This window comes from the organism of the source record quoted next, unplaced genomic scaffold (assembly GCF_019419815.1).
Source record: "Pyrus x bretschneideri cultivar Hongxiangsu unplaced genomic scaffold, Pyrus_bretschneideri_v1 Contig386, whole genome shotgun sequence".
Classification (NCBI taxonomy): Eukaryota; Viridiplantae; Streptophyta; class Magnoliopsida; order Rosales; family Rosaceae; genus Pyrus; species Pyrus x bretschneideri.
This window is the reverse complement of record NW_025999708.1, coordinates 1-12,898: the sequence shown is the minus strand read 5'-3', so window position 1 is coordinate 12,898 and position 12,898 is coordinate 1. Positions and strand designations below refer to the sequence as shown.

Sequence of the window (12,898 nt, the reverse complement as noted above, 5' to 3'; positions counted from 1 at the left end):
CACTGTAAGATATCCCAACCACATACTTGCACTCTGCTGAACTATCAGCGCTAGTGCTGCTAGGGTTACTGCTGGACTTGAGTTGTTCTAAGGTTTTGTTGTAGGGTTTGGTGTGGGGCCCACATTTCTTGTGGAGATGTTCATAACTTCTCAGTCTGGAGAGAAGATGAGAAGATGGATTTGGGGTGAAAATTTTCTGTATAAATTGGATTGGTATCTGCCCAAGCAAGAGGCTTCATCAAGTCCAGGAGCAATTAGTCCATCTCGTAGCTTATCTTTAGGCATGTGGGTATCAGTGGCGGAGTCAGCATGGGGTCATTGGTTGTCATTGACCCCAATAACTTTAAAAACTCTATGTATATTTACTTGTATGTTGTATTTGACCCCTACAAACAATTAAGTCAAACTAAATTACGACCTCTTCGTCCTACTTCTTCTATTTTCTTCTATCATATTTGTCTTCATTTTCTCTCTTCTTGTGTGAAATGTTTTAGTTGAAAAGCCTTGAAAGTCTTCAACATTACTCCACAATATCCTGCATCCACTCTCAACAAGCATGTACAAGTAATAGTAGTTGTCGACATATGTTGACATAAAATTTAGGCATATGTTGGCAAGAACTAACAAGTGCCTACTAGGTGGTCGATGAAATGACCCAATGAAGTTTTTTGGTTGATCTTATAACCCTATTATTTGAAAATCCTGGCTACGCCACTGGTGGGTATGGTTAGAAAAATCATACTCTGCACATAGCAATTGAAAACAAGAAAGATAGTAAGAAAGAGAGAGGTATATATATAAAATTGAGGCCTAAGTAAGGTTTAGAGTTTGGTTAAGGCTTAATAGTAAAAATTCCCCCTGAATTATCAAGAAAGTATCACTTTACCCCCAACATTTGCAACCTAATAACCTACTTCCTTGTCTCTTAACCGTAAACTTCGTTCACTGTCCATTTTTGCTCTATGATATCGACATAGCATCAATAATATGGATGGCATTTTGACGCAAGTCGAGCAGCCTTAATCAAAAGTTAACGAGAAATATATACATTCAGTAAAAGTCCAGTAAAAGCAAAGTGATACCCAATAATTAAGAAGATCAAATTTTGACACCCAAATTACCGATCTTGCATGCAGGAAATACTCTCCTTGCATTTTTCTCTACGGCCAAACAATGAAACAAATAGTACAGAAAGAAATTATCAAATATGTTGCCCTGTTTCGGTGAGGTGTCATTTGGAACGGGTGTTTGGATGATTCTGGCATCGGGGAAGCCGTTGATTCGATCGGGAGGCGGGTTTCGAAGAACGATATAGAGGGTGACGAAAAACAGGAGAGAGACCACGACAATACCTTGGTCAAAGTCATCAGAGTAATCTACCTGAATTTCGATGAGAGAGAGAGAGAGAGAGAGAGAGAGAGAGGTAACAAAACATGACACTTCTTACCTAACTCTAAATGTTGGTTTAGTATAAAGCAAGTAAAGGTGTAAACACGAATAATTCCTGAAACAAGCGACAAGAATACGTGTACAAAATATATATTTTGTATTAATGATTTTGGGGTTACAATCTCTTTGTAATTTGGTCCTCTGATTCTATCTTCGTAGGGTGTGGGTTTGTGGATGAGTTGTTGATCCAAAGGGCCGTCGGGGCTTGATCTAAGGATGCACAGCTGATGAATGGATCTTCAAGGGGCGTTGGGCTTGATCTTGAAGGTTGATGGATGAACGGATCTTCAAGGGCTTTTGGGCTTAATCTTGAAGGATGAACGGATGTGTGGATTTGTTGAGGTTGTTGATCCAAAGGGGCCGTTGGGGCTTGATCTTAGGATGAACGGATCTTCAAGGGCTTCTGGGCTTAATCTTGAAGGATGAACGGATGTGTGGATTTGTTGAGGTTGTTGATCCAAAGGGGCCGTTGGGGCTTGATCTTAGGATGAACGGATCTTCAAGGGCTTCTGGGCTTAATCTTGAAGGATGAACGGATGTGTGGATTTGTTGAGGTTGTTGATCCAAAGGGGCCGTTGGGGCTTGATCTTAGGATGAACGGATGATGAGCGATGAACACTTTCTTCAAGGGCCGTCGGGGCTTGATCTTGAGTTGGTGGAAGTTCTTCAAGGGCGTTGGGGCTTGATCTTGAAGGATGAACGATGATGAACGTGAACGAGTCGGGTGACGCGTTGAACATTTCCTCAAGGGGCCGTCGGGGCTTTGATCTTGAGTTGGTGGAAGTTCTTCAAGGGCCGTCGGGGCTTGATCTTGAAGGTGGATTTGACGAAGAACGAAGATTGCTTTCTTGATCCGTTCGGGATTTGCTTGAAGCGTAAGATTGCCCCTCGGTTTTCTTGGGCTTTCCTTCACAGGCTTCTTTCTTTCTTCCTTCCTTCCTTCCTTTCTTCCTTCTTTCTCCCTCCTTCTTCTCTTTCTTCTTCCTCTTCCTTCCTTCTTCTTTCCCTTCAAAATGAATGCCTTGGCCTCCTATTTTAGAATTCCCAAACTTGATTTTTGGATTTAAATAATCAGATGAATAAATCATTTCGCCAGGTATTGGACACGGTGTCACACTTGATGACTTTTCCAATTTATTTCGATTTTTTCGTTGAATCACACGCTACATGTAAAATTTATGTGACACGTGAACGTTGAAATTTTAATTATTGATCAACATTCATTTCACCGAAATTTTGATGTCTACAAATGCCCCCACTTCAAGGCGCGTCGTAGGCATGTGCTTGTCACGTGTGGAAGATGCGTTTTGAAGTCCTTAATGTAGATGTCAACCCAAGGGCCGTCGAGGCTTGATCTTGAATTGGGCTGGAAATTTCTTCAAGGGCCATCGAGGCTTGATCTTGAGCTCGACTGGAAGATTTTCTGGTTTCCTCCAATCGTTGATTTTCCACAAGCTTACTCTTGAACTGAGCTGGAGGATTCTTTTGGTCTCCTCCGAAGGTCTGAGCTTACTCCTTTGATCTGGAGTTGAATTTGATTCAAGGGTGGTGAACACTTGATTTTGAATCGGACTTATGATTTCTTCAAGGGCCATCAAGGCTTGATCTTGAACTGGGCTGGAGGATTCTTTTGGTCTCCCCCTATCGTTGATTTTCCTTTGTGCTACTCTTGAATTGGGTAGCAGGATTCAGACACATGGCAGGCAAGCAGGAGGTGGAAGTGATGACCTGTTTCTTTATTCAATCTTTCCCCAATTCGTATTGAAGAGGGTAGATCGGAAAACTGACTCCAAGTGCCGTCTGATTGCTCTTTTCACTTTGTCATGCAAGTAATAACAAGGACAAAGGAAAGGACATGGAGAAAGCATGATATAAGATACCTTTGCTTTTGAAGAAGCAGCGAATGAATCAGCACATATATTTGTTGTGCTTGTCTCCACATGCTTTGATGTATCATTTTCACTTGTCTTACTTGCTCCCTTTGCAGAAGTGGTATTTCCTTATGCAGGTTTGGCATCTTCTCGTGTAGTATTCGTCCTCTGATGCAGGAGTTGAATGCAACCTTTGCATTTAAATGGTGCTTCAAAACATTACTTCTCAGCGACGATGAGTACTCGAGAGCAATGCAAGGTAAGCAACCAGGCAAAGGTTCCAGGCAATCAGTTCCAGGTCGGAAGTTTGATTTCAGGTTCCGACTGATAACTCTATTTCCCCTTTTCCTGCATGTAAGAGCAAGGACAAAGAAAAGGACAGGGAAAAAGCATGATATGAGATACCTTTGCTTTCGCCCTTGATGATATGAGATACTTTTGCTTTTGAAGAAGCGGTGAATGAATCAGCACATGCTTCCATCTACCGTTTCCTCCTGGGTCATCTGTACTCCAGGCATCTGGTATCATCTTTGGGGAAGAGAAAAAAATTGAGTATTTTGAGATGTTTTGCTGGGAGTGTACTCTCGGAGGTGAGGAAGAGTTGGGCTTTTTTTTTCTTGTTTGCAGGTTTGCCTTGCCATAAAAGATGAAGGTCGACATATATAGGGATTTCCCAATAGCAAGTGGTGGTACTGTTCTTTTACCCTTGTCGACAAAGGTTTTGATTCCGCAAATTCGGCTTTTTTGAAATAGTGACGACTCTTCGATCTTTGAATACGCCTCTTTGATTTCTGAACGACGCCTCTTCGATTTCTGAACGAGCGTCTCTTTTGACAAAGTGGCACGCGTTTTCTGAAAAGCAGAGAAAGCGTCGCCGAACTTTGCGCTTGTCAGCTAAAGATGTGTAGCTGCGATGATGACCTCCACGTGATCTTTTGACAAAGTGGCACCCGTGCTTTGAAAAGCCGCGAAAGCGTCGCCAGCCTCCACGTGTTTTCAACTTTGTCGGAGATCTTTTGACAAAGTTGAACGCGTTTTCTGGAAAGCCGAGAAAGCGTCGCCTAACTTATGCCGGAAAATCTAGCTTTTGAGATTTGCAGAGCGATGTCTCTTCACTTTTGAACAAGCGGCCCTTCGATTGCTGAACCAACGCCTCTTTGATTTCTGAGCAAGCGCCTCTTCGATTTCTGAGCAAGCGCCTCTTCGATTTCTGAGCAAGCGCCTCTTCTTTCTTTATAGAGGTATTGATCACCTCTAACATGCACACTTTGAAGGTTGCTCATTCCTGAAAATCATCTCCGGCCTTTTGAGTTTTAACTTCATCCACCCATCTCTTTTAATACCTTTGAAAAATGGCTAACCCATCGAACCTTAGCTTAGAATTGAGTCTCAGCAGTGATCCGGTTGCGCCGCTTCAAGGTAATGTATGGTGCCCTTCTTTCTTATCTTCTAACGGTCCTCTTACAGGTGAAGACTCCGTGATGCAGGACGCCACAACAGCTACAATAGTAGCTAGGAACCTCCTCACACCAAAAGATAGTAGGCTGCTTTCAGGACGGTCCGATGAGTTGGCCGTTCAAGAGTCCCTCGCTCTTAGTGTTCAGTGTGCGGGCTCTGTGTCCAACATGGGCCAACGCCTGCTTGCTCGGTCCCATCAGGTGGAATCATTGATGGCAGAGGTGGAAGATCTTAAGCAGGAGATTAAACAGCTTAAGTACGAGAATAGAAGTTTGCATGTGCTTGCAAATAACTATTCGTCGGGCATGAAGAGGAAGCTTGATGAGATGCAAGAATCTCAAGGTCGCATTCAAAATGACCGTCAAAGGCTTGCGTCTTTCTTCCAGAGGCACATTTTTCCGGCGTCATCAAGCGTTCCACCAAGTATTGGGGCCTCGAATGATCTATCTTCGGTGCTTCCTGCTCCTGGAGTTTGGCCAAGTAGTGGGGCTTCACGTGAACGACCTTTGTGAAAGCTCCATCTTTTTTTTTTTTTTTTTTTTTTGTACAAACTTGTAATTTCTGGAAAATCAATGAACATGCTTTGTTTTATTTAGTGTATTGTGCTAAATACAGAGAAAACATGTACATCACCGTCCATCATCATTTTTTTTATTCTTTCCTTTGCTTTCGGTGGCGCTGATCCACCGTTCATTTATATATATATATTTCAGATGGTGCCAGAAGCACCACCATTGTTTTTTCTTTCTTTTTATTATATATATATATTTTTTTTCCTTTTTGCACATGCCTCCAGAAGCACCATCATTTTTCTTTTTAATTTTTTTTATTATTCTTTTAAAAGATGCTTCCCAGCATCATAATTACTACTTTTTATTTTTTTATTTTTATTTTTTCTTTTGAAATATGCTTCCCGGCATAATCATTGCTACTTTTTTTTCTTTTTTTTTTTTTTTTTTTTTTTTTTTTTTTTTTTTTTTTTTCTTTATAAGGCCATCTGCAAGATTGAGTTCGTGGGTGAAAACCCAGGCCGAGTCCGAGAGAAGACGGAGGAGGTCTTTGGGTGTGAGTTGACAAACTTTGATTTTGTCAATCACATTCAAAGGCAGCTGTAGAGGCAAGCAGACGGATGAGATCTTTGGATGTGAGTTGACAAACTTTGTTTTTGTTGATCACATTCAAAGGCAGCAGCCATGGTGGAGGTGCAGAAACAGCCAGAGCTTGAGGCAGAGCAAAGCGTCGAGCTTCATGATCGGCTAGTCGTTTGACAGCGGTCACTGAAGTTTTTCGCTGATTTTGACCACGGTGGCCAGAGTGAAGCTGAGGGACTTGCAGGCGAGGAGCTGCATGGATGGAGAGGAAGAAGTGCCTTGTCGTGTTCCGTCACTTTCTCTTAACCTCTCTTACTGACTTCATGTTCTTTTGTTGCAGAAAAAGGGAGCGGAGCTCTTGGATTTGATTGGAAATTCACAGGGTGGTGTTGGACTTGCAGCGGCGGCCATGCTGATTGGGGCAAACCGGGTCATACCTATCAACCTCCAAGGTCATAGTCTCCAAGCACTCAGCATGGTAAACATGTCCACATACCAACACAGAAACCACTGAAGTGTCGCTGCCAGCAATAATTTTCTGGCCGCTCCATGAAGATCTCTCTGTTAAGAGCTTTGAGTAGACACCACAAGACTGCAAATCTATGGAAGGAGAACACGAGAACCTGCTGCTTGATCCACTTAGCTTTCCATGGATAGAACCAAAGTGCTCACTGTCAAAAGACAATCTTTCGCTTTGAGAATACGCTACGAGCTCAGAAAAGGTACGCATTGACCAGCCATCAGAAGACCCGCCTAGAGATCCAGTTGCCAATTCATTGCTGCAAGTGGAGAGTACAAATGATTGCCTTCCTTCAGAGATTGAGTTGTTATTTGGAGATTTTAATCCCAATATCCGACTATCAGAAACCTGTCTCAACAGTTGATGTCCTGGTAATTGATACCGCACTTGAACCCAGTAGGGCACCAATCCACAAACTGGATTGTTCTCTTGGTCTTGATGGTGGCCATAGCGGCATTCACATCCTTGGGAACGACATCACCACGGTACATCAAGCAGCAGGCCATGTACTTGCCATGGCGAGGATCACACTTGGCCATCATGGAAGCAGGCTCAAATGCACTGTTGGTGATCTCAGCCACCGAGAGCTGCTCGTGGTACGCCTTCTCAGCAGAGATCACCGGAGCATACGAGGAAAGCATAAAATGGATCCTGGGGTATGGAACCAAGTTAGTCTGGAACTCGGTCACATCCACATTCAGAGCTCCGTCGAACCTCAACGACGCTGTCAACGAAGAAATGACCTGAGAGACTAGGCGATTCAGATTGGTGTAGGTAGGACGCTCGATGTCGAGGGACCTGCGGCAGATGTCGTAGATGGCCTCATTGTCGAGCAACACAGACACGTCGGTGTGCTCCAGCAGAGAATGGGTGGAGAGAACACTGTTGTAAGGCTCCACAACAGATGTAGAAACCTGAGGAGAAGGGTACACAGTGAATCCCAGCTTGGATTTCTTTCCGTAGTCAACCGAAAGCCGCTCCAGAAGCAATGATCCGAGACCCGATCCGGTACCGCCACCGACGGCATTGAAGACCAAGAACCCTTGAAGCCCGGTGCAGTTGTCAGCGAGTTTCCTGATGCAGTCGAGGCAGATTTTGCGAGCGTCGACGAGGGAGATGCCGTCGCCGTCCGATTTGCAGCGCCAGCCAACGTGGGTGGTTGTTGACGCGTTTGTCGGCGACTAAGAGCACATCGGCGACAGCCAAGATCTGATCTGAGCCCTCCAGCAGCGGCTCCGTCTCCTGAGCTAGAATTGCGAAGTCGCGGCAGCTGCTCAGATCCCGGCTGTGTAGAAGCTTCTCGGCGATTATGTTGTCGAGGTCCTCGTCGGTGGTGAGGGAGATTAAGGAGTCGAGGTCCTCGCTGGGGAGCTGGTACTTGAGGGTGAAGGGTCGGACGCGGAGAAGACGGCGTCGCAGAGGTAGGTGGAGATGGCGGTGCTGAGGTCGAGGGTGAGGTCCCAGGAGCTGACGCACGAGCCGGGACTCACTGAATCGGGGTTGAGTGAGTTCTTGAACTCCTTGAGAGCTTCAATGTCGGCCCAGAAAGTCTTGGATTCTGCTAAAAGTTGCAAACTTGCAGCTGAAATTATCAAAATAATCAGGGAGGACAGAGACAAATTGTGTATTTGAACACCCATTTGGTGGTTTTTTTTTTTTTTTGTTGAAATTTGATCAGTGCGAGGGGCTCGGATCTGGAGATCTGAGAGGGACTCTGTGATTTTTGGTTTAGGGAAGGAGAGGAAGTTGATTTGAGTGATGGGTGTCCTGGAGCCGATGGGCTTTGAGAGCTGGGCCCGGATTTGTAGCTGGGCTCGCTGGCTTTGGAAAGAGGAGTAGAAGGTTTTGGAGCCGACCTCCTTTTTTTTTTTTTTTTTTTTTTTTTTTTATATATTTTTTTTTTTTTTTTTTATTTTTGATAGAGAATATAAATATATTTTGTTTTTTTTTTTATTTTTTTTTTAATACATAGTAACATATGTATATATATATATATATATATATATTTTTTTTTTTTTTTTCTTTTTTTTTTTTTTTTTTTTTTTTTTTTTTTTTTTATTTTTTTATTTTTTTTTTTTTTAAGTAGAGAATATATATATTTTTAATACATAGTGACATATGTGTGTATATATATATATATTTTTTTTTTTTTTAACAGGTACTTACTGCATTCATAGATTTCCTTGCTGTCTTTTGACGGATTACCCATGTTCACCATTGGTGGCAGCTTCTTGTGAATTTGGAATTGGTGACGGAGTGAGCAGGATGTGGGTGCAACTGTACTCTTTGCCTGGTGCTTGTTGCAGTGCGCCACTTTTTACCATGTGGTGCTGTGCAAAAGACTGCAGCGGGATTTCGCTGTGTAGTGCCTTTTGGTCACGGTTTTCCCTCGGCGGTGACTTTGTTGTGCACATTGACCTTACTGCTTGTCGTGAGCTCTTTACCACTGCTACTTGAAGCTTGTTCCAAAGTGTCACTTTTATCGTGTGTGGTTGTGCAAAAGACTGCAGCGAGTTTATGCTGTGTAGTACCTTTTGGTCACAACTTTCCTCGGTGGTGACGTTGGTGTGATGCTCACCCTTGTAATACGGCTTTGTAACCAAATTATTCCTTTAAAGAAATAAAGTATTCATAGTTTGAATTCGCTTTTTTTTCTTCAAAGTGTTTGTGTTTTTTGTTGGTGATGTGACTGTACTTGAAGTTTTGAAGTTTCAAGTTGCCTACGTACCCTTGGTTGAGGAGGGATCAAGTCATGACGTAGTTCAAATGAGTGATGATTTTGATGATGATTTTGATGATGATTTTGATGATGATTTTGCCATACACAGTTTATGCTCTTGCGGGCCAGGAGCGTTTTGGTGCCGTTTGCATTTTCAGCTCATGCAGGCAAGGAGCGTTTGTTGTCGCCTTTTATGCTCGTGCGGGCAAGGAGCTTTGGTTGTCGCCTTTTAGGCTCGTGCGAACGAGGAGCTTTTCTTTGAATTTGTCAAACCATCTTAGAGGGGCATTCCTTGCAATCTTCATAGCAATGAGTCTTGACCGAGCGATTGAAGAAGTCTTTGGGGAAGAAATCGCGCATTGTGATGGCAACGGACGATCTTGATGTCATCACTTCATCATCCTCAACACTTTCATGTAGCTTTGAAGGTTGACGGTAGTTGCTTTGCCCCCTTTCCGATTGGTGAACTTGTGGAGGAGACCTATGTTTCTTGTGCATTTTCTTTGGAGTGACATAAGTCCATCCTTCAACTTCACTTGACTTGACTGACATGGTTTTGGAGCATGCCCCCAGCGGTTGAGGTGAAGATTTTGAGTTCAAAGAGCCAGAAGTGACGGTGGTATAGTTTGACTTCACCACATCATTAAGATCTAGCTCGATGATCCCTTTCTGAGCCAACTTCATGATGAGATCTTTTAGTACAAAGCACTTTTCCGTCGGATGACTAATGAAGCGGTGGAATTTGCAGTACCTTGGACTGTCAGTACGGTTCATATCTTCTGGCCGTTTGCACTCAGGTAGGTCGATCACCTTTTTGTCAAGCAAGTCTTTCAACATGGCAACCACGTCAGAGTCGGGGAATGGATAAGTCTTCTCCTCAAGCTCCTTCAAAGTGTGTCTACGTGTCTCTTGATCACGAAAAGCTTCGGTTTGAATCGCCTTGCTTCGTGTAGGGATTTTGACTGGAGTTGTGTTGACCGTCATTGCTTCCTTGGTGGGTTTCCACGTAGCCTTATCCACCTTTGGCCCCAAAACTTTGTCATTCTTGTAGTCGGCGATCTGTTCTTTCTTCCCATGACGGTTGATGCTTAACTCCATGTCATGGGCGCGGGTGGCTAACTCCTCAAATGTTCGTGGTTTGATGCCTTGAAGGATGTAGTGTAGTCCCCACTGCATGCCTTGAACGCACATCTCAATGGCAGAGGTTTCAGAAAGCCGATCTTTGCAATCCAGACTTAGAGAACGCCATCTATTTATGTAGTCAACGACAGGTTCATCTTTCCACTGTTTCGTGCTGGTCAGCTCTAGCATGCTTACAGTACGACGAGTGCTGTAGAAACGGTTGAGGAATTCCCTTTCTAGCTGGTCCCAACTGTTGATAGACTCAGGTTCGAGGTCAGTGTACCAGTCAAAAGCATTACTTTTCAGCGAACGCACGAACTGTTTGACGAGGTAGTCTCCCTCTGTCCCAGCATTGTTGCAAGTTTCAATGAAATGGGCGACATGTTGCTTCGGGTTGCCTTTTCCATCGAACTGCATGAATTTTGGGGGCTGATAACCCCTTGGCATCTTCAAAGCATCAATCTTCTTGGAGTAAGGCTTTGAGTACAGTACGGAGTCATGCGAGCTTCCTTCGTACTGTGTCTTGATAGTGCTTGCAATCATCTCCTGTAGCTGCTGGATAGAGAGAGATCCCATGGATGTCGTTGCCTGGTCTAGCTTGGGCTTCTCTTCGACTTTCTCCGCTGGTGGCTCCTCTTCTTCGTCGCCTTCTTTCTTTAATAGGCCAACAATTGGATCGACTTTCACGTCGGGCAGCGCATCTAGTTGGTTGACAAGTGCGGCAATCTGCAAGTCCTTCTCTTCCACAGTTCGTGTGAGCTTTGCGATTGCTTCATTCATCTGAGCTAGCTGCTCCTCGATTGAAGTTGCTCCAGTGGTCATGACTTGCATGGTTGTACTGCCGCTTGAATCAGCGTCGGAGAGTAGGGACTCTGAGTATTTCCTTGGGCTCTCCCCTTTTGATGCCCTTAGCGAGGCTAGGGTGATCACAGGCTCGTGCCTCAGGTGCTCTTGTTCCTTTGACAGAGTTAATGCAGGGGCGGAAGCTGCGGCAAAAAGATCTCTTGCCTTACTTCGGGTTATAATGCCCGAAATATCACCACTTGCGGCGATGATGTTCTTGTTCTTTGCTTTGTTTGCAGGAACAGCTTGATCCTTTCTTGATGCCATTTGCGTTTTTTGATGATTTGAGGATAGAGATGAGAGGTAGAGATAGTCCCACTGGGCGTGCCAAATTTGTAAACACGAGAAATTCCTGAAACAAGCGACAAGAATACGTGTACAAAATAATATTTTGTATTAATGATTTTGGGGTTACAATCTCTTTGTAATTTGGTCCTCTGATTCTATCTTCGTAGGGTGTGGGTTTGTGGATGAGTTGTTGATCCAAAGGGCCGTCGGGGCTTGATCTAAGGATGCACAGCTGATGAATGGATCTTCAAGGGGCGTTGGGCTTGATCTTGAAGGTTGATGGATGAACGGATCTTCAAGGGCTTTTGGGCTTAATCTTGAAGGATGAACGGATGTGTGGATTTGTTGAGGTTGTTGATCCAAAGGGGCCGTTGGGGCTTGATCTTAGGATGAACGGATCTTCAAGGGCTTCTGGGCTTAATCTTGAAGGATGAACGGATGTGTGGATTTGTTGAGGTTGTTGATCCAAAGGGGCCGTTGGGGGCTTGATCTTAGGATGAACGGATCTTCAAGGGCTTCTGGGCTTAATCTTGAAGGATGAACGGATGTGTGGATTTGTTGAGGTTGTTGATCCAAAGGGGCCGTTGGGGCTTGATCTTAGGATGAACGGATCTTCAAGGGCTTCTGGGCTTAATCTTGAAGGATGAACGGATGTGTGGATTTGTTGATCCAAAGGGGCCGTTGGGGCTTGATCTTAGGATGAACGGATCTTCAAGGGCTTCTGGGCTTAATCTTGAAGGATGAACGGATGATGAACGATGAACACTTTCTTCAAGGGCCGTCGGGGCTTGATCTTGAGTTGGTGGAAGTTCTTCAAGGGCGTTGGGGCTTGATCTTGAAGGATGAACGGATGATGAACGATGAACACTTTCTTCAAGGGGCCGTCGGGGCTTGATCTTGAGTTGGTGGAAGTTCTTCAAGGGCGTTGGGGCTTGATCTTGAGTTGGTGGAAGTTCTTCAAGGGCGTTGGGGCTTGATCTTGAAGGATGAACGGATGATGAACGATGAACACTTTCTTCAAGGGGCCGTCGGGGCTTGATCTTGAGTTGGTGGAAGTTCTTCAAGGGCCGTCGGGGCTTGATCTTGAGTTGGTGGAAGTTCTTCAAGGGCCGTCGGGGCTTGATCTTGAAGGTGGATTTGACGAAGAACGAAGATTGCTTTCTTGATCCTTCGGGATTTGCTTGAGAGCTTTAGAGTTTCAAGGCTTCTTTCTTTCTTCCTTCCTTCCTTCCTTTCTTCCTTCTTTCTCCCTCCTTCTTTCTCTTCTTCCTTCCTTCCTTCCTTCCTTCTTTCTCCTTCAAAATGAATGCCTTGGCCTCCTATTTATAGAATTCCAAAACTTGATTTTTGGATTTAAATAATCAGATGAAATAAATCATTTCTGCCAGGTATTGACACGTGTCACACTTGATGACTTTTCCAATTTATTTCGATTTTTCGTTGAATCACACGCTACATGTAAAATTTATGTGACACGTGAACGTTGAAATTTTAATTATTGGTCAACATTTATTTCACCGAAATTTTGATGTCTACA

At 44.1% G+C, this 12,898-nt stretch overlaps 1 protein-coding gene across 1 annotated transcript; it reads right to left on the bottom strand.

Moving 5' to 3' along the window:
* Positions 1 to 6,727: 6,727 nt before the first annotated feature.
* Positions 6,728 to 8,713, bottom strand: LOC103930138 (tubulin alpha-2 chain-like). The gene is made up of 3 exons (XM_048564293.1): positions 8,605 to 8,713; positions 7,754 to 7,971; positions 6,728 to 7,570 (listed from the first exon to the last, which is right to left on the bottom strand). The coding sequence occupies exons 1-3, from the start codon at positions 8,711 to 8,713 to the stop codon at positions 6,743 to 6,745; spliced, it is 1,155 nt and encodes a 384-aa protein (XP_048420250.1). The 3' UTR covers positions 6,728 to 6,742.
* Between the last annotated feature and the right edge of the window lie 4,185 nt (positions 8,714 to 12,898).

Coding starts and splice junctions, on each gene's coding strand:
- LOC103930138 (XM_048564293.1), bottom strand. CDS start 8,713: ATGGTAAAAAGTGGCGCACTGCAACAAGCACCAGGCAAAGAGTACAGT. Junction 7,972..8,604: donor ACAAGAAGCTGCCACCAATG/GTGAACATGGGT, acceptor TGATAATTTCAG/CTGCAAGTTTGCAACTTTTA. Junction 7,571..7,753: donor CCTCAAGTACCAGCTCCCCA/GCGAGGACCTCG, acceptor ATGTGCTCTTAG/TCGCCGACAAACGCGTCAAC.